We start from the raw sequence: 24,593 nt of genomic DNA on the forward strand, positions 1-24,593 counted from the left end.
TGTATCAGAAAAGTTTAAAACACCAGTAAAACATGAAAACGAATAAACCTGCTACCTCATAAACTACAACACCCTCTGTGTTCTGTTCATCTGTCACATGAACCGTAAGTTCCTCCTTGGAGAAGACTACCACCTCACTTGCACCTGAAAGCAGCGTTAAAAGAGTTGCAAGGGGGACTGTACAGTATATTGCTTGCTAATTGCTGTCATGATGACGTTTGCAGAAATGTTTTTGCTGAAGGGTCCAGTATGCAAATGAGCCCCCTAACCAATCTTATTTATTTATTTATTTATTTATTTATTTTCCCAGTGTACACTGTAGGAATCTTGACCAATTTTACTTCCAGATGAGTCTTTTGGTATACGAAGATATTTGTACAGTTCTGCCAGTGTAAGTTATTTTGGTTAAAATAACTAGTCTTTAACAATTAGGGAAGCGTGATAATATCAGAACCACATCAGTGTCAGATGTTTAGATTTGACCACTATATGAAGCCATATTTATTGTACTTTTCAAGAACAGAATGGTAATGGGGCACTAGGCTGCTGTGCTTAAAATATCTGCATTTTATTTTTACTGCATTTGTAACCCTATACAAATAAGCTTTACTCTATAATTGACAAGTTTGTAAAGCAGGGGTGTCCAGTCTTGTCCACATAGGGCCGGTGTTGCTGCAAGTTTTCATTTCAAACAAGCAGGAGCTCACCTTTTTCAGCTTGTTTAATCAGTTGGAAACCTGCAGCCACACTGGCCCTATTTGGATAAGATTGGGCATTGTTGCTGTATCTCCAGCCACATGCTTTTATTTTTTTCGTTTGTACTAAATTATACAAATTATTGTTGCAGCTTGAAGTTTAGTTACAATTTCTACAGTTTTATAAAACATGTATCACCACCTGTATTGGCCTCAGCAGATATGTACATTAAAAATATGGGTTAACAGCATCGCCCCACAATTATATAAATAAATTTATTATATATTTAACATAAGTATGGCTGGAAAATATGACGATACTTATTGTGATAAATTACATCTTAATTTGTTCCTTTATGCTTTTTTGGGCATATTGTGACTGTCGTTAGTACTTTAAGAACATTATCCGACTGCATGTTTCATTACAAAGAGAGAATAATTAGATCTGTTTAACTGTATTGAGTGCAGCATAGTAGGTGAAATGTTGAATAAAAATATGTGGTCAAAGATTTTGAAAGTAGTGTTAAATGTGACACTTGCTGAGTTTTTTGATGTTATCATTTGTATTGATTAATTAATCTGTTGCAACTTATCACACTTCAAAACACTAAATATTGGGGCATTTTGTGTATTGTGAAATCTTCTCAGAGAATATCTTTGCAGTATTTCCCACCCCTAGTTATTGCAACATGCAGTCGAAAATGTCACAAATGTAAGCATAATACTTGTTTCATCCATATTGTGCAGCCCTGCTCCTCATAATCGTTTCTTTCCATGTCTCATGAAGTGGCTGTCATTTCTGTCATTCGTTCTGTAGACAGTGGCTTGAATTCATTAAGCGCTGCCTCCTCTGTCCTTGAGTCAGGCTAATTAGCTCATCTTCCGAGCCACTTTAACTTGTCTTTTCGTAATTCTGATGGTGTGAGTGGCCGTGTTCACTGGGGCAGAGTGGATTAGTGTGTATGATGGGTCCCTAAGTGCCTCTGCAGAAGAATACAGCCGAGCAAGAAAAATGCATTACTTTTCAGTGTCTGTCAGTACACAGTGCAAGAGGTGTATATGATATGTAATGGGTCTAATTTGCAGTTCAAGAATAATTAGGACTGTGCCTTATATCATGTCATTTTGTGAAAGGTAAATGAGCCTTCTGACTGATGACTAAATGTGTTGATGTGTGCTGCGAGGTTCCTGCGTAACTTTGTATGGTGCAGATAAGTTTCTTTGTGATAGGGCTCAGCTGATATGAACATGTGAACTCTGCCAATACCAATTTCAATTAGTATTTTATATTTACATTATTTGTGCTCAAATAGTGTTCAGTTCTAGTTAAACAGTGCGTTGCTGACAGATAGGATTGTAAGTTCTCAACTGTCATATTTCTTAAGCTTCAATAAGCAGCAAAACTCATTGTCTTAAGTAATATTAATATTGTAGCACTGATGGTAGAGCTACCAAGCATTCTTTAAGGTTTTGGTTAGGGAATCAGACCATTTTTTTCACAGGATGAGCAGTAGACTAACTTATTTTTATTTTGGCCAATCAGTGATTTTTATTGTTGTGTCTAATAAAAAGTACTGGAAATGTGCTAGGGTTTTTCGTGTGTTCATTTAGCCCACACAAAATGAGCTTCATGTTAAAAATGTTAAAGAAGAAATAGTCCAAAAAAAGTCAGTTTGGCTTCAAATAATTAAAACAATCATTGTCCATACAACTCTAGTTTCTGTTAATGACCTCTTGTTTTTCTTCAGTTTATAGTATAAAGTGTATGCTGTAACAGATTATTCTCAGGCTGAAGGTTAGTTTTGGATTCATTTAACAAGTATTTATTGTTCGAACGATGATTGTGTTTTATGTTAATTTACCAGTTCATTCTGTGTTGATATGATGTATTTGAAAGGTTTACAGGTCTAAGGTTTTGCCCAACCATCAGGAGACTGAGTTTATATCCTGTGAAGCCGCAACTAAAAAAAGTTGCTAATTATTTCTGCTGACCCGTGGTTGTACTGATAAAACAGTGTATAAATATTGATGGATGTTGTCAGCCAACTGACTGTTTAAATTAATTAAGCCATTCACGTGAAACAACACATGTAAATCATTTTGTTTTAAAAGCAGTGCAGACTGGTCTTTAACCTAATGGCATCAAGTATGCTGTGCCATCACAGCACCCAAATGCTCATGTTGGAAACTAACTGTATGAATGTTTGGACTTTTCTAATTCTATTTTGGGCCAAAGTCAGTGGTTGTATAAGATGAAAGTTTTTATTGATAATGAATGTCATTCTGGATCTTTTTATATCTTTGGTTTTCTGTGTGGTGTAAGGGATCTCTTCTCATTGATGTTTCCAGGCCATAGAAACAGCGCTGGACTGCCTGAAGAGTGCCAACACTGAGCCATATTACAGGAGACAGGCCTGGGAGGTCATCAAGTGCTTTCTGGTTGCCATGACAAGCCTGGAGGACAACAAACACGCCCTTTACCAGCTCCTTGCACACCCCAAGTAAGGCCATCGGCACCACATCTAACCCACTAAGCTTTCACACTGCAAAGGCAAAGTGAATCTCAGCTTGTCTGTCACATGAGACAGTCGTCATGTAGTCTGGATTCACGTGACTAAAATGCTAGTCATGTACTCTGCAATACAGTATGATATGTAGCAGTGTTAACATCCCTGAGGCCTACTGTGAAGTTGCACTGAACCAGCATAATTTACTGATTTTATGACTTTGTCTGGAGCCACATTGGTTTTGTTACTCTAAGCAGTGATTCCAGACTTCTGAACGAGGATTCCACTTTTAAATCAGGATCATGATATTTTAGCTGATGATTAATTGTCTTATAAATAATTGTGATTATTTAGTTGTCTTTTCATTTTTTGGATGCAACTATTAAAGTACAAGCATAAAGTGGCCAAATTGCCTGATTAGCCATGTTGCTTCCTAGTCATGTTTGATTAGTGGCTAATACTGGTTGTACTATCAGTGATAGACTACACTATTGTTCATGCGCCCATACGCGCACACATGTCTACAGTCATACAGATTCATGTGTAGAGTCAATCAAAGCTACAAGAATTGTAGCGAATATAAGCAAAAAACACTTGTTCTGCTAAATGTTAAATTAGCTACATGGTTAACAAATACGCTAGCATTGCTCATTGTTGCCCTCTAAACATGCTAAAGCACCAAGTTAAAAGTTTAAACCTTTTTGTTTTCATGAGCCCCATGATGTCTCACTGAATGCATTTACTGCTTTCTTGTATTTCAAATATTATTTGCCTCAACTTACACCCAGTTCACATTCTGCTTGTTGCAGAAATCTAATGACTATGGAAAATTATTGTAGTCCCAGATAACTGATCATCTCAAAGTGATTAGGCGATAATGTAATAAATGTGACAGCCCTAGCGTATATAATGCATCAATCATAGATTTGCACATTGCACCAATTACAGCAGCCTTCACAAGCTGCCATTGGGACCAAAACCCCTCAAACTGATGGCAATGTAGCCTTTGAATGGTAGTGTACATTCTGGAAGCCCTGCTGTAGCCTCTTCAGTCTGCTCTTAGTCAGGCACAGCAGCTCTGCTCTCTAAGCCCTAAGGCAGAAGCTGTGCACCCCCCATCCCCCATGCTTCTTGCATGCTGTTCCTTTGGGCTTCGTGCGGCCTGCCCGCCGCTGTCTGCCCTGTTAAAAGGGCTAATTACTCAGAGACACTTCTAGTTGCTGCTGCGCTGTGGAAGGGTGGGAGGGTCACATTACCCAGGCATTGATCTCCACGCCGGGGCTAATTGACTTTCTCTCTCTGTCTGTTTACCCCAAAAGCCTGCCGCTCGTGCCCCTGCCAAGATAATGAAGTGTGTCAGTTATGAAGTGTGGGGGGAGAGCGCGGCCGTCGCTGTCAAATGTCTTGATTCATGACGTCCTCTCTCTCCCTCTTCCAGCGCGGCGGACTGCGCCGGGCACCGTGAAAAGGCGCCTTTTCACAAGGCAGAGCGCTCTCTTAATATCGCAAATGCCAGTCCGGATAATGGAGTCCTATTCAAGTGGTGGCGGTATGAATTTGAATTGATTCGCCGCTCCATCCCCCTGCTAGCCTCCTCCGCTCTGCGTCTCTCCCAAAGCCAAAGTCTTTTAAATAGCGATAATGAAATGGAGCAATCCATCACCGGCGCCGCTGGCATTTGGCATTATAAAACACAAGCTCAAGTGCGGATAAAACAGTCACTCCATCATAGTGTCCCTATCAGCTGGGGTAAATAACGAAACATGCCGCCAAATGCCAGCCAAACACAAAGCAGAATCTTCCCACAGGGCTCAGCTGTTGAGACACAGGCAGCCTTTCGTACTGGCTAATCAAGCTGAATTGCTTGATTTTTAGGTATTCAAATCATGGCTCTTATAATGGAAACGTGCATCAAATGTTGATGTGAATGGTGTGTTAAATGTCTTTTCTTGTAGCTTTACAGAGAAATGGATCCCCAATGTGATTATTTCCCACCGGTACAAGGCCCAGGACACACCTGCACGGAAGACATTTGAGCAGGCCCTGACAGGAGCCTTCATGTCTGCAGTCATCAAAGATCTGCGGCCCAGCGCGCTGCCCTTTGTGGCCAGTCTCATCAGACATTATACCATGGTTGCTGTTGCTCAGCAGTGTGGTAAGATCTTGTGCCCCTCAATGAGTGGGCTGTGAATTTAGTACTTGACATCCAGAGGCTTATGTTTCAGTAATTATGAAATATTTCAAAATTTCTGCATTATTCAGTTGTTGAGACTTAGTCATTCAGAGTTGTATGAGGTAAAATGGTTCATTGAAAAACTTGTGTACCTTTGTACCATAAATAGGGGGGGGGAAACAGTTTCAGGCCAAAATCTTCTGCAACTATCAGAAAGAAATGTCTTGGACATCAGGCAGCATATTCATAATCATTTCATATAATACATTTGTGAGAGTTTTCAGAGACATGAATCCCTTTGTCATCTGGTTCCTATCGTCACCACTGTGAACAGTTCCAATGCTTAAGTTTTGTTTGTCTTAATGACCTTAATTATTCAGAAACTGTAAAAAAAAATTCCCCTTTAAATGTGTGCACTAAAAGTTTGCACAATAGCAATAATTCGGTGAAAAATCACATCTACAGTTTTGTGCTGGAGCTACAGGGCTAACGTGGCCAATAATGGAATTCTATAACCACCTGTTAGCATTGTCCTAACTGCATACCTAAATTATTACAAACTTGCCCTGAACCATGTTAGTTTAAGTAATCCCAAAAGACTTGCTTGAGTGAATTCTTATCCTCTAGTATTTTTCCAAAAGAAAATAATAGAAGTACACTGCATAGCTAGCAGTGGCAGACATTCTTTAAGTCTGTTTCATGTGTCCTTTTTTTTCTAATAAAGATAACCACTCCTGTTAAGGTAGGGTTCTTAAAGCCAGTAACACAGACAGGCAGAAAATGAACAAAAGAATGTTGCAAAACATTCTAGCTAAACAGACAGCAACGGTACAAAGGTGTGTGCTTTTGTGGGAGAAATCCCATGAATATACTGAAGTACATTTGAGATTACTTAACAAGTTGAAGTGGTTTAAGGTGAATATGTGATGATTTAGGTATGTATTCTGCAAGTTGTCAGCCTAGTGGTTATGATCTTCTATTACTTAGCCTCATGGCTCCAGTGCACACCTGAAAAATCAAACATTGGACAGCAAACATATCAATGTCAACAAGCCATTAAGCATGCCTGTTCCAAAATCTAGACTTCTGATTGGCTGTCTGACTTGCATTCTGTAGGTATGTTATTAAAGCCAGTGCCACTTGATTAGTCTGCAGTCCATTGCAGACTGTACATATACTTACTTCCAGCGCTCGTTTTGGCTTTAAGAGACACCTTCTATGGGTTTGTAATTTCAGGGGCCCATATTATGCATTTTTCTTGAATTCTACTTTTGCCTTGAGGTCCACTGTATTTTTATGTGTTTAAGATGGTCATAATGAATTTTACCTGACCATTTTCCAACCCATTCTTTATCCCTTAGAGTTAAACATGCTGTCACTGTGAGACTCATGAGATAAATGTGCTTTGATTTAATTGGCTGCCCTGTCTTGTGCCTCATTCAGAAAGAGCTCAGAGTTAAAACACTCCTTAGAGTGCTGTAGATATTAGGGTGGATATAGATAAAATGTGTTGGTTCTCATGTTATTATAGACCGAAGCTCATGTATAGTGGCGCTTTCCACCTATGCAAGCTTATGTGGTTGTTGTTTGCATTGTAGGTCCCTTCCTGCTGCCATGCTACCAGCTAGGCAGTCAGCCGAGCACAGCCATGTTCCACAGTGAGGAGAACGGGTCTAAGGGAATGGACCCTCTGGTCCTGATCGATGCCATCGCGATCTGCATGGCTTACGAGGAGAAGGAACTGTGCAAGATTGGAGAAGTCGCACTGGCCGTCATATTTGACGTGGCTAGCATTATCTTGGGATCCAAGGAGAGGGTGGGACTTTATTTACAGAATATTTGAATGCTGTTACTATATGACCCGTTTTAGAGGTTGTTTTACAGTCTAATATCTGCTCCTGCCAGGCATGCCAGCTGCCCCTCTTCTCATACATTGTGGAGCGTCTGTGCGCATGCTGCTACGAGCAGGCCTGGTATGCTAAGCTGGGTGGAGTGGTGTCCATCAAGTTCCTCATGGAAAGGCTTCCTCTCATCTGGGTTCTGCAAAACCAGCTCACCTTCCTTAAGGCTCTGCTCTTCGTCATGATGGACCTCACAGGCGAGGTAAAAGCTGTGCTGGGTAGTAAAAGACTACATGTAATCTGGGTTATGTGATCGATCACAGAAATGAAGAGTGAGCCTTTGAAAATACACATTCAGCTTAACTTTCTATTTTTAAACATTATGTTGTTAACATATGAGTGTATTAATTTTCAGTTTGAGTTTGCCTATAGTCGCTAGGATGGAAAATGGAATGGAAGCTAAGCTGCAAAAACAAATGCATTTATATACATACAAGTTTTCAGCCTACAGCTGTTTAGCCCTGCACATTCACGCTCAACTACTGTCACTGTCACACCTCCACCTTGTTCTTGAAGCTTTTTCAAGCAGGCTGTGTCCCTGCAGGTTTCTAATGGTGCAGTTGCAATGGCGAAGACCACGCTGGAACAGCTGCTGGTGCGCTGTGCTACGCCTCTGAAGGAAGAGGAGAAGACAGAGGAGCTGCTGAGTGCCCAGGACAAGTCCTTCCACATGGTGACCCACGACCTTGTGCGAGAGGTCACCTCCCCTAACTCCACTGTGCGTAAGCAGGCCATGCACTCCCTACAGGTGCTCGCCCAGGTCACTGGCAAGAGTGTCACAATCATCATGGAGCCGCACAAAGAGGTGCGTGGTCGCATTCACTATATTGATTCCATTTAGACCTTTTTGTGTTTAGGTTGTAAGCACAGATATGCACAGAAAAACACATACCAAATACTTTTCTCCTTTTTAAAGTGATCAAATTGACGTAGTTTGCCTTCATGTGCCGATATTAAATGATATATTGTGTTATTTAACACATAATATGCAGTAAATGTGAACACTAATTTTAGTCAGAAGTGTTTGAAGTTAGAAGTTTTTTTTATTATTATTTTTTTATGTGGTCTTGGGTAATGTGCTTAACTGAGTGTGTTTAATTTCTTTTTATTATTTAAAATTTCGTTTTAAATATTTTATTTTGAAACTTTGTAGCTTTGCCTTAGAAAAGTGCTTACACTTACATAAAGATTGCTTACTTACAACGTCCCACTACGCCATCACATTTTGATCCCATGCTTTGTGATATTTGTACAGACGTTTTAGTGTGTTATTGTTCTGAGCACCTTCACAGTTCACAGGTTGCATTGCCATCCTGTCAGAGTACAAAGGACCTACCACCCATGATATTGATATGGAACATGCCTATACCAAATGTAGTCGGTCAGCCAAGACAGATTTGACATTCAAAGTATGCATCTTCAGTTTTGCACTGGAACTGCAAGGTTAATGTAACTAACAAATAATGGAAACTTATTCGAAAATTGTTACCTGAAGTCAGAATTTTGCCTGGAAATTTTTGTAGACAACTATATTCAGTATCAGAAGCCACATAAGCAAGTCAATTTGTGTTTACTAAGAGCTCAATTTTTGACTTTTTGACATCTTTTAAATCCTGCAGTCAAGATTTCATGTCTCTATATGTTGTCTAAATGAGTTAAAGGCTAATCTGTGTGCATGTTGTTGCACTCAGGTTCTGCAGGACATGGTTCCTCCGAAAAAACACCTGTTGCGACACCAGCCTGCCAATGCTCAAATTGGCCTGATGGAGGGCAACACCTTCTGCACCACACTGCAGCCCCGCCTGTTCACCATGGACCTTAGCGTCGTAGAGCACAAAGTGTTCTACACTGAGGTGAGTGTTTTATTTATTTTTTTTTTGTTTGTTTTTTTTTCCAACAGTTAACAGTTTATAATAGTTTTTTGAATGTTTTTTTTCTGCATTCAAAATACTGCTTGTAATTAAAACTGAGAATTTAAATGTGCTCGTTAGGAAGTATAATAGCACTGATAATTATTGACATTGATTTGAAAAAATATATTGTAACAATGCTTTTGCACCGGTTATGAATTTGTATGGCAATGGCTGATTTTTCTTGGCCAGTTTCATTACCTGAAACTCACTCCATGTGGGGTGGTTAACACATGATGCATAGTAGTGCCAGTATGTTTTATATTTATATAACATTAATGAAGTAAAGTGCTTCATCGAATTCATCGAATGTAAAGGCAAGTGTCCATTTAACACGAGTCATGCATTATTCTACATTCAAATGCAGAGACAGTGCACTTACCTGCCTCACATTATTTACATCATTAAAATCGCAACACAGTTCAGCCAAAACAAAAATAATAAATTGGCTGAACGCCAATTGCTTGATTGGAGCATAAATCTTGTCTGATTCCCAAAGTGCAGTCCTAGTTGTGGATGTATCGCCCAGCTCTGGTCCCTGTGTGCTTTAGGCTGTCAATTCATTGATGTATTTGTGCTTTGTTGTAGTTGTTGAATCTGTGTGAAGCTGAGGATGCTGCCCTGATGAAACTACCCTGCTACAAGAGCCTGTCCTCGCTGGTGCCCTTACGCATCGCTGCACTCAGTGAGTGACTTTCAGTACACATTAACATTGATTCATTAACATTGAAAATAACCAAATGTTTCTGCCAATTAATTGAAAATGTCTTAAAGGGCCCATACTGTTGAAAATTGGGTTTTCTTTACTTATTTAAAATAAGACCTCAATATGGATATGTAAGCATCAATTCTAAGAGATATTACGAGGACAAAAATAGTCATGTAAAAATAAATTGACTGGTTTTGGTGCATAAAACCACACTTAACGCTATAAATACACGTCAGGATGACAAATTAAATGCAAGAAAAATGTAGGATATGAGCATTTTAAATTAGGGGAATTGTGAAGGTTACTGTGTTTGATGTACTCAGCAAGAGTTTGGTAAAAGTAAGTGAGCCGTCTGTGAGCCTGAGCTTGTGTCTTACTTTCACACCAAATGGTTATTCTCTGGGTTTGTGTGTAGACGCGCTAGCGGCCTGTAACTACCTGCCCCAGTCCAGAGAGAAGATCATCGCGGCGCTCTTCAAGGCCCTCAATTCCACCAACAGTGAACTGCAGGAAGCTGGGGAGGCTTGCATGAGAAAGGTCAGACTTCTCTCTCTCCTTTCTTTCCTCCCTCTCTCCCTGTCCTGCTGCCACTAATGAGTTCTGCCAGGAACAATCAATACAGGATGGAGTGAGGCAGGCAGAGAGGAAAATGAATGTGGCTGTGATGCATCATCTCGCCGTGGAAGGCCAGCCTGGGCATTATTAGAGTGGCCTTTCCACTGCTAATGGAGATACACTGGGCTTTGAGTTTTTCTGCTCCCTGACTCTTGACAGGATAAGACTGAAAGGTGGTGTGTTTTTGTGTGAACTACTATGCAACTAGGCACCACTGTGTAATATCCTGGTACTTCTCATTTTAAGCAGTCTCCCTTTAAGTTGAAATCTTATTTACATAAATGTGCTCCGTTCTCTGAGAAGCAGAGAACGAGTCAGAATTGTTTGTAGTGATGGTTACAGGAACCAGACCAGACCAGAAGGTTTTTGATGCCTAAAGCAAAATGGTACCCAGTGTTTCTCAGATATACCATAATTTTATTATTAACAGCATTAAATATGGAAACTCAGACTAGATTTACTGGTGGTTTTGAATGATAAATAAAAGTACTGTGTTTGTGTTGTAGATATTTCGGCTCCTAGTTCCTAACACAAGCACTGTAAAGAAAATCTGAGTTGGCAAGTTTTTAGAATGGGGCATTTTACATCAAACCAGTCAATATGAGTTCATTAGCATCTAACAAGTAAAATTATCCTGAAATTTCAAAAATATTAGTGGAATTCCCCTAAACCTCACAAACCTGAATTGCATTATATTAACTATATTAACTATGTAAGTTTTTTAATTGAAGCATTTCACTTGAGAAGAACGTCTAAAAGTAGGCTATCATTGCTGAAACACTCTACTACCCTGCAGGAAGAAATACACAGCCTGTCATCACATCACACAGTCTGAATCTGTGTTATTTCATGCTAGATTTGTTACAGAATTGGATCAGATTCATTCTTTTTTCCTCTCTGATATCCGATCCAGCATTTTCTGCTGATATCGAATCGGTACTAATACACATCAATGCTTTTTAATGAATTAATTTTGGAAGGTCATGTTCTTAGCCTACAACAAAGAAGAATAAAGTGTTTGTAGATCTGGTTAGATGTTAATGTATTGTGTGTCTCCTTGTTCTCAGTTCTTGGAGGGAGCCACTATTGAAGTGGATCAAATCCACACTCACATGCGGCCTCTGCTGATGATGCTGGGAGACTATCGCAGCCTGACCCTGAACGTGGTCAACAGACTCACGTCCGTCACACGCCTTTTCCCCAACTCCTTCAACGACAAGTTCTGTGACCAGATGATGGTGAGTTAGAAGAGCTCACAAGACATTTTAAACGCTATAATATGCTGTTATAGGTTGTTGATGGGCATTACATACATGTCATTGTGGGGGAAAAAAACACTGTACTTCGGGTTTTCCCCAGCTGCAAATCTCGAAAAATTCTAAATATGATACATATTGTATATAATGAAAATGTCTCACAATGTTACATTTTTTACCATCTTGCTTTAGTTTTAGAATACAAACTGATATAATTTGTGCTGCAAACAGTTACAGTGAAAGTCAGGAGCATTTCTTATGTTTCTTTCAGCAACACTTAAGGAAGTGGATGGAGGTGGTGGTGCTCACTCATAAAGGAGGCCAGCGCAGTGATGGCAGTGTAAGTGTGAGCTCGTTTCCTTGGATACTGGCTCTGCTCTTGCTTCGATTGGGGTTCAACGGACCTCAGTGAGCTATTATTGGGAGTTGTTGCTGGGTGCTGGTGTTCTTGAGTGTGACCTTTCTCTGTTTTTTCCCATACGCTTGGGTAAAGTATCAGGCCTTCAGTACAGATATTCCTCGCACTGTGATGATTTTGTGTCTTTCTGCTTTAGCTCAAGGCTCTGCAGTCAGTTCTGTAGCTCTGTTCCAGCAGTACTGTATGTAATGAGAGTAATAGTAGGGGCCTGAGGTGTCTGGGCTGTGTGATGCAGTTCATTCAGCGCACCCTGTTCTCACACAAGGTGCGAGTGGCCGTATTACAATCAATGATTAATTAGGCGCCAGGCTCCCTGGGGCTGGGTTGGTAACGAGCCTCTGAGCGCTGGATTCTTGTTATCTTACAGGCAGATAACCTTGTAAAGGAAAGAAAAGGTGAAAGGAGGAGGTCTGCTGTTTCACACATCGTGCAAATAACTGCCAGTCTTTCTAGCTTTCTGTTTGCACCAGCTTCCCCTACATATATTGTCATTACATGCAAATTGTCCCTCTGTTCCTGTAGTCTTTAATATACCTGCAGTAGGGACAGGGTGAGGCAAGGTCAGGCAGGGGTGAAGGGGAGGGGTTTGGGATGCATGCACTGGAAATTGGTTTTACAGAAACAGAGGGAGACTTGAGTATGACACATTTTTAGACTATAATCTTAGATACTGAATAGTGAAGTGGTCCAGTAATTAGGGTTGCAATGAAATATAGAAATTTATAATGTGTAAAATACATAAAATAGGGATGTCCTGATCTGATCCGAATCTGTTACAGAAGCTTTTTAACTAACTGGCCCCACAGTGTTTTAAGTTTTGTAGCGGAATTTTGCTGATTTTTTTTTTCCCTGCATATTTCAATTGTTGGGGTGTAAACAAAGTTGTTCAGAGTGGTTTGAAGTGAAATGCTTCACTGTAAAACATTATTTTTAATATCCAAAACAAGTTAACATAAATGTGTCTTTACGAGTTTTTAGAAGTAATGTTGACAGTCGTAGAAGACAGACACGGTGAGATTCTTTAGAATCTTTAGAAATTCTTTAGAAAGAATTTCAAGCCACTCTGAATGACATTGTTTACATTTAAACAAAAATACTGAAATATTTGTAGACTTTTGCAAGCAACTTTGCAGCTTGAGTTGAAACTAATATTTACTGTACACTGTTTTCTCAACACTAAAAATGGTTATTTCACAAAAACATCCCTAAAATCAAGTAATTGATCATCTGTTAATCAGATTGTCAAGTCATTGAACCGTTATGCCTTCTACCTTTGCTTTGTCCCTCACAGCATAGATTTCTTCTTTTATGGTGCAGCGGTACAGCAGAAGTGGCATTGCCACATAGACTTCCTGTAGTGCTCTGCAATCTATCAGATTGACCATGCATATCATATAAACTTGATAGAGGATTTTTTTGTGTTTAAGTAAAAGGTATGTTTAGGAGTGATCACCTTTGCTGACTGATCATTGCACCTGTGGGTCACTGTTTGCCATTTGTTAAAGTTCATTTTTAGGCCTCCATCTTCAGAAGAAAAATTTTTAAATGTGAGAGAGAAGAGATGGTTTTGGTTTGTCAACACAAATTCAGACACCAGTCAGTCCCACTCTCGCTCTCACTTACTCCATCTCAATTCACAACTCACTCTCTCACATGGTCACTCACTCACTTTCACGATGTCATTAGCTATGTTTCCATCAACTTTCTGCACAAACTAAGTCATAAAATGAAGATGCGTGGATAAAAATTTGTAAATTTTTTGCTGCTGTTGTTGCTTAACATTTTTCGCCAAATGTCTTTTGGATGGAAACGTAGCTACTGACTTTGCGTTTATCTCTCTCTCTCTCTCTCTCTCTCTCTCTCTCTCTCTCTCTCTCTCTCTCTCTTCTTTCTTTTGGTCTTTCTCTCTCTATCACCCTTCCCTCACTAATTGTTCTTCACTCCTCTGCTGTCACTCACTGCTTTGCTGATTGTGTCCGTTGTCTCCTGCTCCGGAGCAGCCTGCCATGGAGGGTGTGGAGGTGAGATGGCACTGTGTTGGGAGGCCCTCACTGGCCCCGCCCTCGTTCGCCCTGTGCTTGTGGTTCTCTCTCTCTCTCTTTGTGCTAGTGGAGTGCTCTGTAACCGTGCCTGTGTTTTTCTGTGGTGTCGTGTTTGACTCCTGAGTTTCACTTTGATCCTGAGCCACCCCCTCTCAAGCCTGCTGGGGTGCCCTCTGGATTCAGTGTGTGTTTGTGAAGTTTTTTGAAAAGTTGGCTGTCAGATTGCTTACTTATTCAATTGGGACACTGAATGTTTTTAATGTCTCTAAAGTTGACTTACTTCTTTGTTAGTAATAATATATTGAATTTTTTTTCAGAAGATTTCAATCTTATGTCTCTGTGTTTAACCAAAGAGCTAAAAAAAGAACTTATGAACAATTCCTACTGGGGGGGGCTAGGGGTGTGCATCTCAAATAATTTTGATATTTAGTTGTTCGTGAGACTTAATGAACAGATTTCTGATCATACATGGGAAACTGGGGTGGGGATTGGAGGGAGGACTTTGTATACAGGCATAGATTAATTTTGGCCAAAGTATTTGTCCTTCAATAGGCGATGTGCCAATATGTGTTTGTCAAAGAAATACATTCCCACTGTTTCTGGACCTAGCTAACATCACATAGCGTGGTTAGCCTAGTTAGCATTCACACCTGCCTGCTCAGTGGCAGCCTTAACAGCACGTCCTTGGTAACACACTTATGTTTAGGCACACATGTTTTGAAGCGCCACAGTCTAATATACATACTTACTCACACAAACTGTATTTTACACTTTTGTTAAAACTAAAACAAAGGTTTCTGTGCCCTCTCCTTTTGTTCCTGAGGATTGTTCCCTCTGTTCTTTGCTGTTTAGTGTGCACCACAGCCCTCCAGTAAGTTCAGTTGTCAGTAACTGACAGTATTTTCCTTCTCTTTCCTTCTTCCTTACAGGAGATGAAAATCTGCTCAGCCATCATAAACCTCTTCCACCTGATCCCAGCTGCTCCACAGACTCTGGTCAAACCCTTGCTGGAGGTGGTGATGAAGACTGAGAGAGCCATGCTTATTGAGGTACAGCTTTATTTTTCTCTGTACTCTGTCTACCTCTAAAGGCATGGTCTGTTGAAAGGCCCATATCCTACATTTTTCTTGTATTTTTTGGTCAAAAAACTTTCATTATTGATTTTTACATGACTATTTTCAACCTCTCTTAATCCCTTTGAATTAAAAAGGCTGTTGAATTCAGAATGGGCTGTTTTGCAGCTTACCTTTCATATATGGACTGGGAGTGAATGATGCGATTTGGAGCTTTAACAGTGTCTACTACATCGTAGTACATCGAAAATTCGTTTTTTTCCTTGAAATGGGCTTTTAAGGCATTGGTCCATGTGCTATGTAAAATATACTAAAAACCTAACAGTTTGTTGTTTATTAATTTTTGTGTGTGTGTGTGCAACAGGCGGGCAGTCCCTTCCGTGAGCCTCTCATTAAGTTCCTGACCCGTCATCCGTCCCAAACTGTTGAACTGTTCATGATGGAGGCCACCCTCAATGACCCACAGTGGAGCCGCATGTTCATGGTAAAGTATCTAATGTACACAAGTTTGACAAAATTTGTGTCTTTAAGTGCTTACACATAAAGGCCACTTTGAGATACAGATGACTTGTTTGTACAATTTTAGGTGTAGTTAGACAGCAGGTCTTTTTCTATGCAGATGTTTGTTAGTCATCCTCTAGCCCTTTATCAGTGGACAGTTTTTAAGCCTAGAACCACTGTTGGCTGGATGTTTGATTGCTGAGCAGTTCCTCTGAACCCTACAGTGACCTTGAGGTGTGTATTTAAAAGACAAAAACCCAGTAACACCACTGTGGCTGATCCACTTTTTTAGCTTAATGTGCCACTATAATGTCGTTGTCACTGCATCCAAAGAATGGTCCACCACCCCAATATCTGGTCAGCAGTGGTCCTGAACAGGGTGTCACTTTGTATATATACTACTGTCAATACTTAAATACTTTCAGAGTCTGTAATGAAGGTGTTTTTGATCAAAAGGGGTAGAGGTACAGCTTAGGTTTACTAAATAATGTATGTCTGTCAGATTATTTCTAGAAACGTGTACTTCCTAAATAAATAACCACTGATCTGATAATCCTTACTTTTCAGAGTTTCTTGAAGCACAAAGATGCCAAGCCCCTCCGGGACGTTTTGGCTTCAAACCCAAGCCGTTTCGTTCCTCTGCTGGTTCCTGCAGGTACAGCTGCCACAGTGCGGCCCGGGTCACCCTCCACCAGCACTGCTCGACTGGATCTGCAGTTCCAGGCTATTAAGGTGAGTGGATTCTCCATCACACCCTTCATTCAGCGGCTGTACAATGCATTGATTGTTAATTGTCGACTTACCTCTGCAATGTTCATATAGCAGAAGAATACAATTTGCCCATTAGTTAGTCTATAAATTGTTTTATTTGTTTGTATTGGATCATGTGAACATCTTGAGCAACCTGTGGATGTTTTGATGAATCATCACATCGTATGCATAATAGTAATTAATTTTGGTTAAAATAATGCGGGCCAGTCTTTAACCACGTTGCATCAAGTACTAACCACTGTGCTTTTAGTATATTATTTTAAAATGTTATCATTTATTGTTATGAAACATAAGATGTTTTGTTTCAGATTATAAGCATTATAGTGAAAAATGATGAAGGCTGGCTGGCTGGGCAGCACTCTCTGGTCAGCCAGCTCAGGCGCGTGTGGGTCAGCGAGGCCTTCCAGGAACGTCATCGCAAAGACAACATGGCCGCCACCAACTGGAAGGAGCCTAAACTGCTGGCTTACTGTCTTCTCAGCTATTGCAAGTATGTGTTTTATTGTCTTCACATCAGTGGTATACAGAAAACTGTGTATACAGGAAAATACATTTCTGCTTAAAACTAACAAGTGTGTCCATAACCTGTTGAATTGTTTGTTTCACAGACGCAATTACTCAGAGATTGAGCTGCTCTTCCAGCTTTTGCGAGCCTTCACTGGCCGCTTCCTCTGCAACATGACCTTCCTGAAGGAGTACATGGAGGAAGAAATCCCTAAGAACTACAACATTACCCACAAACGAGCCCTCTTCTTTCGCTTTGTTGAGTTCAACGATCCACACTTCAATGACGAGCTCAAAGCCAAGGTGAGACACACTGAGCCCGGCCATATCCACACTCATTATAGTCGCCTTTGATCATTTTTGGTAAAGTGCTATACGAAGGAACCCTGACATGTTCCTGAATGGTGCTGGGCTTGGTACATAATGATTGAATGACAGGAATCTGAACTTAAAAGCGTTGGAAATTGAACCCTGTAAACTCCTATGACAAAAACACCTAAGAGTTTCTATTGTAGGACTGGGCGCTGTGGCCAAAAATGTTGTTGTTATTTTTTCATAGCTTGAAAAATTTGATATGGAATTCTTAAAACTAAGTGTGAATGAATAGTATTTTGAACTTGGAAAACAAAGGGCTTGTGGTATAATAACTAAAATCCTATTAAGGTAAGAAAACAAGACTGAACCTGTTCTACACTGCGACTGATCTGTGGCCTTTTTGCCGTAGTCTCCTCTTGTTCTGAGATGTTTTCCTCAAACTTAAACTTAAATTTCTCCAAACTTAAACCTAAAATTCTCCAAATTTTAGCACTGGCAATAGCACTTTACCTCTCAATTTTGTTAACTGTTGTAAGTCAGTGGCTAGATGACTCCTCACTCCTCTTCTATCATCGCCACAGATTATACAGAAGTAGCAATAGTGAGTCTTTGCTGCTAATGCCAAGTTAAGGAGCTGACCAGTTGAATAATTGCATTAATATTTTTAATGTGTACTATTTATATATTAATTTGATCAACATTGAAAAAAATTTTCATTTTGAGAATTATTGGTAGCAATTCATCACCCGAGCCTTAAACTGTAGCTTGACTTTGCTATGACCCTTTTCCTCTATTAGCTTGGAGGGTGTGACCGATTTTATGACATGGCCAGCGTTTCTGTGCTGCACGGCCAGCATCACAAACACCAGCCCTGTGCTTAATTACGGCCGAGAGGGCCGGGACACGCCACTGCCGTCACGCTTCCCCAGCGTCGGGTGTCTAATCCAGCACGTGAGCTGGCCCTGCTGAATATGTATGGGCAAGAGTGAGCAGCTATGGCTGACACATTCGGCTCGCCTCTCAAAGGCACCGTGTCTCCACAGCACACCAAGCCACAGCTCTCCGAGGAGCGCTAATGAATATTTATCCGCAGATTACTTTAATGGCCGTCGCTCATGAGCCTCCAGCTCAACCTTAGTTTGAGTTTGGGGAGCAATCAGAAGGCAAAATGGAATAGTGCACAGGCTGCAGGGCGGGTGGCAGTAGAGAGCGTGGATGGATGTCTTCACATAGGAGATTTGGTTCACACTGAGGAGTCTGATTCACTAAGCATAGTTGTCAAATGAGCAGTATTTCAGTGGCCTATTTCACTGTCAGGTTTTATGCACGTGAATGTACACTGTATTTAAAAAGTTAGAAATCACTTGTCAGATTATTTGCGCTGTCTAGCTTTAAATATTATAGAAGCCCAGTGTGATTTTTAGAGTCTTATTCAACATTTTATGAATGTTGTGAACAATAAAATATAAAATCATCGTTAATATTCAGTAATTATCTGTTTACCCAATTATCTACAGCTATTGAAAATCACACAAGAAAGTGATAATGATGAAATGTTAGAAAACAATTATCACAACTTACACATGCATTTAATTAAATATATTACATTGGACTTTAATAAATGTGTATCCCCTGAAAAAACTTTTCTTCTAATGGGGGGCCTTCATATACCTTTCTCTATCTGTATGTATGAAATGAACAAAACAAAAAGAAACCACGAAAGATTTAATTCCCTCCCTCATTTAAATAGTTATTAATAATAGCCTTTAATGATTTTCTGAGACATTTACAGCCCACTGTATCAGGATAAAAACATGGCTAATTTAATATTCATTCTCAAAAAAGTTCTTCGTAAATTCTGCCAGCCCAGTAATATCATGTGGTCATTATAAACAGAAAGTTTGTGCACATGTGGACACATTTTCCAATGGGCACTTTGAAGACATCACTTGATTTATTAGCTAGCTATGCGAAACAAAATGTATGCAAAAAGTATACTGGTCACTTTGTTTAGAGTGATCTGATTAAGCTTGAACCACCATCTGTGATATTACTAACTAGCAATATTGCATGTTGAATGCAGAGTTGGCGCGATTTAAGTTCACCTCCACTGCATTCACCAAAGTGTGGAGAAGGCTGCTCTTTATTTTAGAATCCTTCATTCTGGGCATGTGGAAATATTCCTTCTAATTATTTGAAACTGGTGAAGTTTGGTGGTGAAGTCCAGGACTAGCGTTGTAAAGTCATTTTGTACATTTAACCAAATAGGTTTTACATTATTGAAAACACTGATTCCTAACTTTTGAATAATAGTTTGTAGCAGATTTCATGCTTTCATGAAGTTTTATAGAAACTTTCAATATTAAAAGATTTCAATTTCAGTTCTCCTACAAACTAGGAAATTCTGACAGTTTACCCGTCACCGCTTTTCTAAGGCTCTGCATAACCAAACCTCACTGTCTGTCAGAACAGGCCATCCGTATCCAAAGCACTGCTGGTAAAAGTGCACACGGAGATGTTTTCCCAGAGCGGGCACAGCTGCATGTTTTAACATAATGCGTGTTTTGGGCGTTATTCTCGGCAGGTTCTGGAGGGGGGAGGGGTGCGGGTGTCTGTGTGCCGCTGTAATAGATAGTGTGTAATGGAGTCTGCGCTGCTCCATCAGTCACGCTAACGGCGGAGGGGCTCATTAGGGTGGTGGATAATGAAGGTGCACCTGCAGCCCCGCGGCCCGGCTGATACCAGCACTATACACACTGTCATTTATTTTACACATGCGTAAACAACAAAAACATACACAGCGGCCATCGTCAGACAGCGCAGCACAGCCGACCAGCACGGCGAGACTTTCTCACCTGGAGAGACAAAGCTAGTTTTAGTCCACTGGTCTGAATTTCATCAGAGAGAGGGCAGACATGATTATTGATCACTGCGATGTGATGTTTTTCAGCTCGAGTGCTGCTGCCACACACCTTCCTGTGAAGGCGTAATTGGGTATAGCTGCAGCAGATCCTGATACGTGAAGTATTCAAATGGAAGCGCTTGAACACTTAAGCTGAGTGTTAAAGTCAAGGCTGGGAGATACGGCTAAGATATAACTTCATGATACTTTGAGACATTGTCAGAACGCGCAATATTTAACAGTGTTAATGTACTACTGCTACTTTTATTTCAAAAAAGTGAGAAAAAATTGTTTATGCTGAGGTTTGTTATGGGCCCTTGAACAAAAAAAGCTACGCAAAAAGGTATGGAACACAAAAATGAACCCAACCGATAAATCAGCGTGCTGATATTACCGACAGATATGTGTTAGTTGCATAACGTGCTAGACATTCATAACGAACGATAAATGACAAAAAGAAAAAAGAGGTGGAAGACAGATCATTAAATCGTGTTTTGAGTGTTGTGTAGTTGTCCATCAGAGGCCACTCTGCAGCTGCCCTGTTGGCAACACACACGTGCCACAAATCGCAACAATCAGCTGACTCAGGCGGAGTCAAACAGAGTAACCTTACCTCACAAAAAGGTTATCAGTGTTCATGGTGAGTTCATAGTTGTCCCCATCACTTCTCCTCTCAGCCCAAATAAGCCTGGCAACATTCATGTCGGCCATGCCTACGTTTGCTGTAGTAACGTGAAAACCGGTACTGTTGGGCAGAAATCACAATTAGCCTACATTTAATGTTATGGTAGTTGAGTGTAGTACAGTAGTTGAGCTATATATGTATATGTTTAACACTGCTAACTGCTAAATTAGGTTACCCACAAGGCTAGCTAATGCTGTGTTTATCAGTGGGAGAGAAAAAAAACGTTAAAACGTTAATGAGCAGTTAAACTAGTGTTCAACTTATTCTGCCTAAATGGTGAATCTGAAGTCAGCTTCTTATTCACCAGCTTCTCCATTTCCTAAATGAAGCAATGGTTAATATATCTGTGACCCGCAAGTCTGTAGTTACCATCGGTGCATTAAAAATTAAGTAAGCCAGAGGGGCTGACATCCAGTCCTCAACTTTGTTCTGTGTAATTACTTTAGACTGATGGTTTTACTCTGCATGATGCTGAGTGATCAGGCATGTGCTAAATTTACTGATTGAACGTTTGTCCTGGAGAGCTGTTGGTAGAGGTGACACTGTCATTGTGTATATAGGGCAGATAGTCATGAGGACAATGGTGTCCAAAAAAATGTAAGAAAAAGCAAAGGATTTTTTTCTTGCTTTCTCCTGTTTTCCTTCTTTATACATCTTTTGTTTCTCTTCCTCTTGCTTTGTTTCCTTCACTCTCTATCTCTTGTGCATGTTTGGCACATTTTTGACAGTTTTATCACACGTGTTTTATCACACATGCGTCACATTTTTGCTGTCTTTTCCATCCCTGAAAGTTGAGCAGGAAAGCCAGAGGGGAACACAAATGGTCTAATGATATTATTATTGTAATGTTCGCTCATGTCAGTGTGATTAATATCACGGAGCTGGAGAATGAACTGCCGTCCATGATTCGAAATCAGAGCCGCCACCCAGCACCCGTCTCTTCTCATTCTCTGTTCGTCACACTTTTTAATGGCTTTATTCTAGCCTGGGCTGACAAATCTGCCTGAGGTTGATCTATTAAGCAAGTGCTTTGCAAGTAATAAATTATATCACATACTTGACAAGCTAGTCACTAAAGCAGTCTTGGCTTAGCTTTTGAAGCAGTATTGCTGTTTTATTGCTGATCTGAGAGAATGATAAATGTAATTCTTTGTTTATGGATTGATTTGTGTTTGTTGGTGTCATATAAAAAAAAATAATATATATATATGCATTTAATTTATTTTTTTTTTTTAAGGTGTTGCAACACATCCTGCACCCAGCCTTTCTGTACAGCTTTGAGAAAGGCGAGGGAGAGCAGCTTCTGGGACCCCCCAACCCCGAGGGAGACAATCCAGAGAGCATCACAAGTGTGTTCATCACCAAGGTAACCTGTTCTATCCGCATACTTTTCCGCTAGCTGCTGCGACAAAGCTGTCACTCTCTCTTTACCAAGCGTCATGTTCATCAAGGCCCCTGACCCGAGGCTGTTATTTGCCTGGAAGAAATGTCACAGCCTCAATAAAGGTCATAGTGTTTGTGTTGTTTCGAATCCGATTATAGCTGAGACAAATAAAGCTTCGGGTTAATGGCCTCTATTTTTTTCACGCTCAAATTGATTGTCTCTTCCCCTCCTGGCAATAACTGTGGCAATCAGTCACCCTCTTAGCCCCGTCCTCCTTAGCCACCTCAGATATTCAGCTGTTGTAGTTAAAGCGAGATGGTAGTCATGTGACCTGCCTGTGATCTTGTCCTGCAGGTGCTAGACCCAGAGAAGCAGGCTGACCTTCTGGATTCGCTGAGGATCAACCTGCTGCAGTTCTCTACACTGCTGGTGGAACACGCGCCCCACCACATCCATGACAATAACAAGAGCAGGAACAGCAAGCTCAGGCGCCTCATGACATTTGCCTGGCCCTGCCTGCTGCCCAAAGCCTGTGTGGACCCTGCCTGCAAGTACAGCGGCCACCTGCTCCTGGCCCACATCATAGCCAAGTTCGCCATTCACAAGAAGATCGTCCTGCAGGTTAGAAGATTAGGAGCAAGCAGTTAAATGTTCTTCAAATCACTGAGAATTGGATTCATTTTGTAAATGTGCTTTAGTTCTAAGTAAATTTTGTATAAAACAGTGTAAGAATGGTATTTTTGTTTACATATTTTTAATGTAATTGAATATTGTCTAATATAAATTCTTGTTATGGATGCACTGATATGACAATTCTGGGCTGATACTAAGTATTTTTCATGTGTTAGTGCCAATCCTGAAATTGGGGCTAAAATCCACATTGATTATCAATACAGAGAACTATAACATTTATGGAATTTGCAGTAAAACAAATATAATACAGCGTCGCCTAGACTTTCTGCTCTTCTAGAATACAGTAAATGTGTCCTCAAATATCGGTTTGATTAATGGTCTGATAAACATGTAAACATCGGTCTGGTAATCAAATATTAGTCAAATAGTAAAGAGGCCGATAAGCAGGAAGCTCATTGAATTGAATAAAACTTTCAACGTAATGTAGTGAATTTATCACAATTCATATCAGTTATCAAGTTCTTTACAAACACATACTTTTCAAGCTAAAAGCATGAAGTGAAATACATTGTCATTAGGCTAGTAGCGCTAGCTCAGGTGAAAAAGAGGTTTAGTGTTTGTTTATTTTATAGACTTTTGATTGACTGCCTTCCTCTGTGTAAATTTTAAGCCACATGTTCCCTGCTATGGATTTGTGGTCAGAGTCTGGGTTTAATATTGCACAGTAATAGTTCGATGCTGAGTGGCTTCACCATCTCGGATAGCCTGTAGTTTTTTTTTTTAAATTATTATTATTTATAAAATAATATCTTACGAAATCAAATCAGTCTTCGCTATGGCTATTATCTGCCAATTCCACTATTACTGTGAATCCCTAATTTGTGTACATATATGTTGTTGGTGTTTTGTATTGTTGCATAGATTTCACTTTTTAACACCATTTAAAACACCATTTTTTAACAGTATTGCCCAAACTTTTCCATATGGCTGTAGGTGCGTATTTACTTTGATTATCTGCTTATATACTCTTGCATTGTCCACTTGTAATGTGTATATGTATGTTTTGCATGTGTAGGTGTTCCACAGCTTGCTGAAAGCTCACACTATGGAGGCCCGTGCCATCGTGCGACAAGCCATGGCTATCCTCACACCAGCGGTACCTGCCCGCATGGAGGATGGGCACCAGATGCTCACCCACTGGACTCGGAAGATCATTGTGGAGGAAGGCCATACCGTGCCGCAGCTGGTGCACATCCTGCATCTCATCGTGCAGCACTTCAGGGTATGCCACTGCACTTTTTAAGGGTGCCTGTTTGCTGTCCCACTCAGTGATTTATTATGTCAGTTTTTCACTGTGCTCTCTGCACGCATGTGTTGTTAGGTATACTACCCTGTGAGACATCACCTGGTACAGCACATGGTCAGTGCCATGCAGCGATTGGGCTTCACCCCCAGCGTCACCATAGAGCAGAGGAAACTGGCTGTAGACCTGGCTGAAGTGGTCATTAAATGGGAGCTGCAAAGGATCAAAGATCAACAGGTGTGGATGGGAGTTTTAATTGTTGCATTTTAGCGTTGTACAAGTTGTTGTAACCAAGA

General features: G+C 40.4%; 1 protein-coding gene across 4 annotated transcripts in view; it reads left to right on the forward strand.

Annotated features, from left to right (window-relative positions):
• The window catches only part of LOC118809592 (transformation/transcription domain-associated protein), a 117,090-nt gene that overhangs the window by 21,649 nt on the left and 70,848 nt on the right, over positions 1-24,593 (forward strand). For all 4 annotated transcript variants that reach the window (XM_036573052.1, XM_036573056.1, XM_036573055.1 and 1 more), the window contains exons 22-40: positions 3,045-3,196; positions 5,158-5,357; positions 6,974-7,191; positions 7,281-7,478; positions 7,821-8,081; positions 8,968-9,129; positions 9,775-9,871; positions 10,311-10,432; positions 11,578-11,748; positions 12,038-12,106; positions 15,156-15,275; positions 15,664-15,783; positions 16,368-16,532; positions 16,880-17,061; positions 17,180-17,378; positions 22,215-22,343; positions 22,716-22,982; positions 24,070-24,276; positions 24,376-24,534. In XM_036573052.1, the coding sequence (XP_036428945.1) occupies positions 3,045-3,196; positions 5,158-5,357; positions 6,974-7,191; positions 7,281-7,478; positions 7,821-8,081; positions 8,968-9,129; positions 9,775-9,871; positions 10,311-10,432; positions 11,578-11,748; positions 12,038-12,106; positions 15,156-15,275; positions 15,664-15,783; positions 16,368-16,532; positions 16,880-17,061; positions 17,180-17,378; positions 22,215-22,343; positions 22,716-22,982; positions 24,070-24,276; positions 24,376-24,534 (3,198 nt within the window). The remainder of the gene's footprint in view (positions 1-3,044; positions 3,197-5,157; positions 5,358-6,973; positions 7,192-7,280; positions 7,479-7,820; positions 8,082-8,967; positions 9,130-9,774; positions 9,872-10,310; positions 10,433-11,577; positions 11,749-12,037; positions 12,107-15,155; positions 15,276-15,663; positions 15,784-16,367; positions 16,533-16,879; positions 17,062-17,179; positions 17,379-22,214; positions 22,344-22,715; positions 22,983-24,069; positions 24,277-24,375; positions 24,535-24,593) is intronic.

Source organism: Colossoma macropomum, unplaced genomic scaffold (genome assembly GCF_904425465.1).
Source record: "Colossoma macropomum unplaced genomic scaffold, Colossoma_macropomum, whole genome shotgun sequence".
Lineage (NCBI taxonomy): Eukaryota > Metazoa > Chordata > Actinopteri > Characiformes > Serrasalmidae > Colossoma > Colossoma macropomum.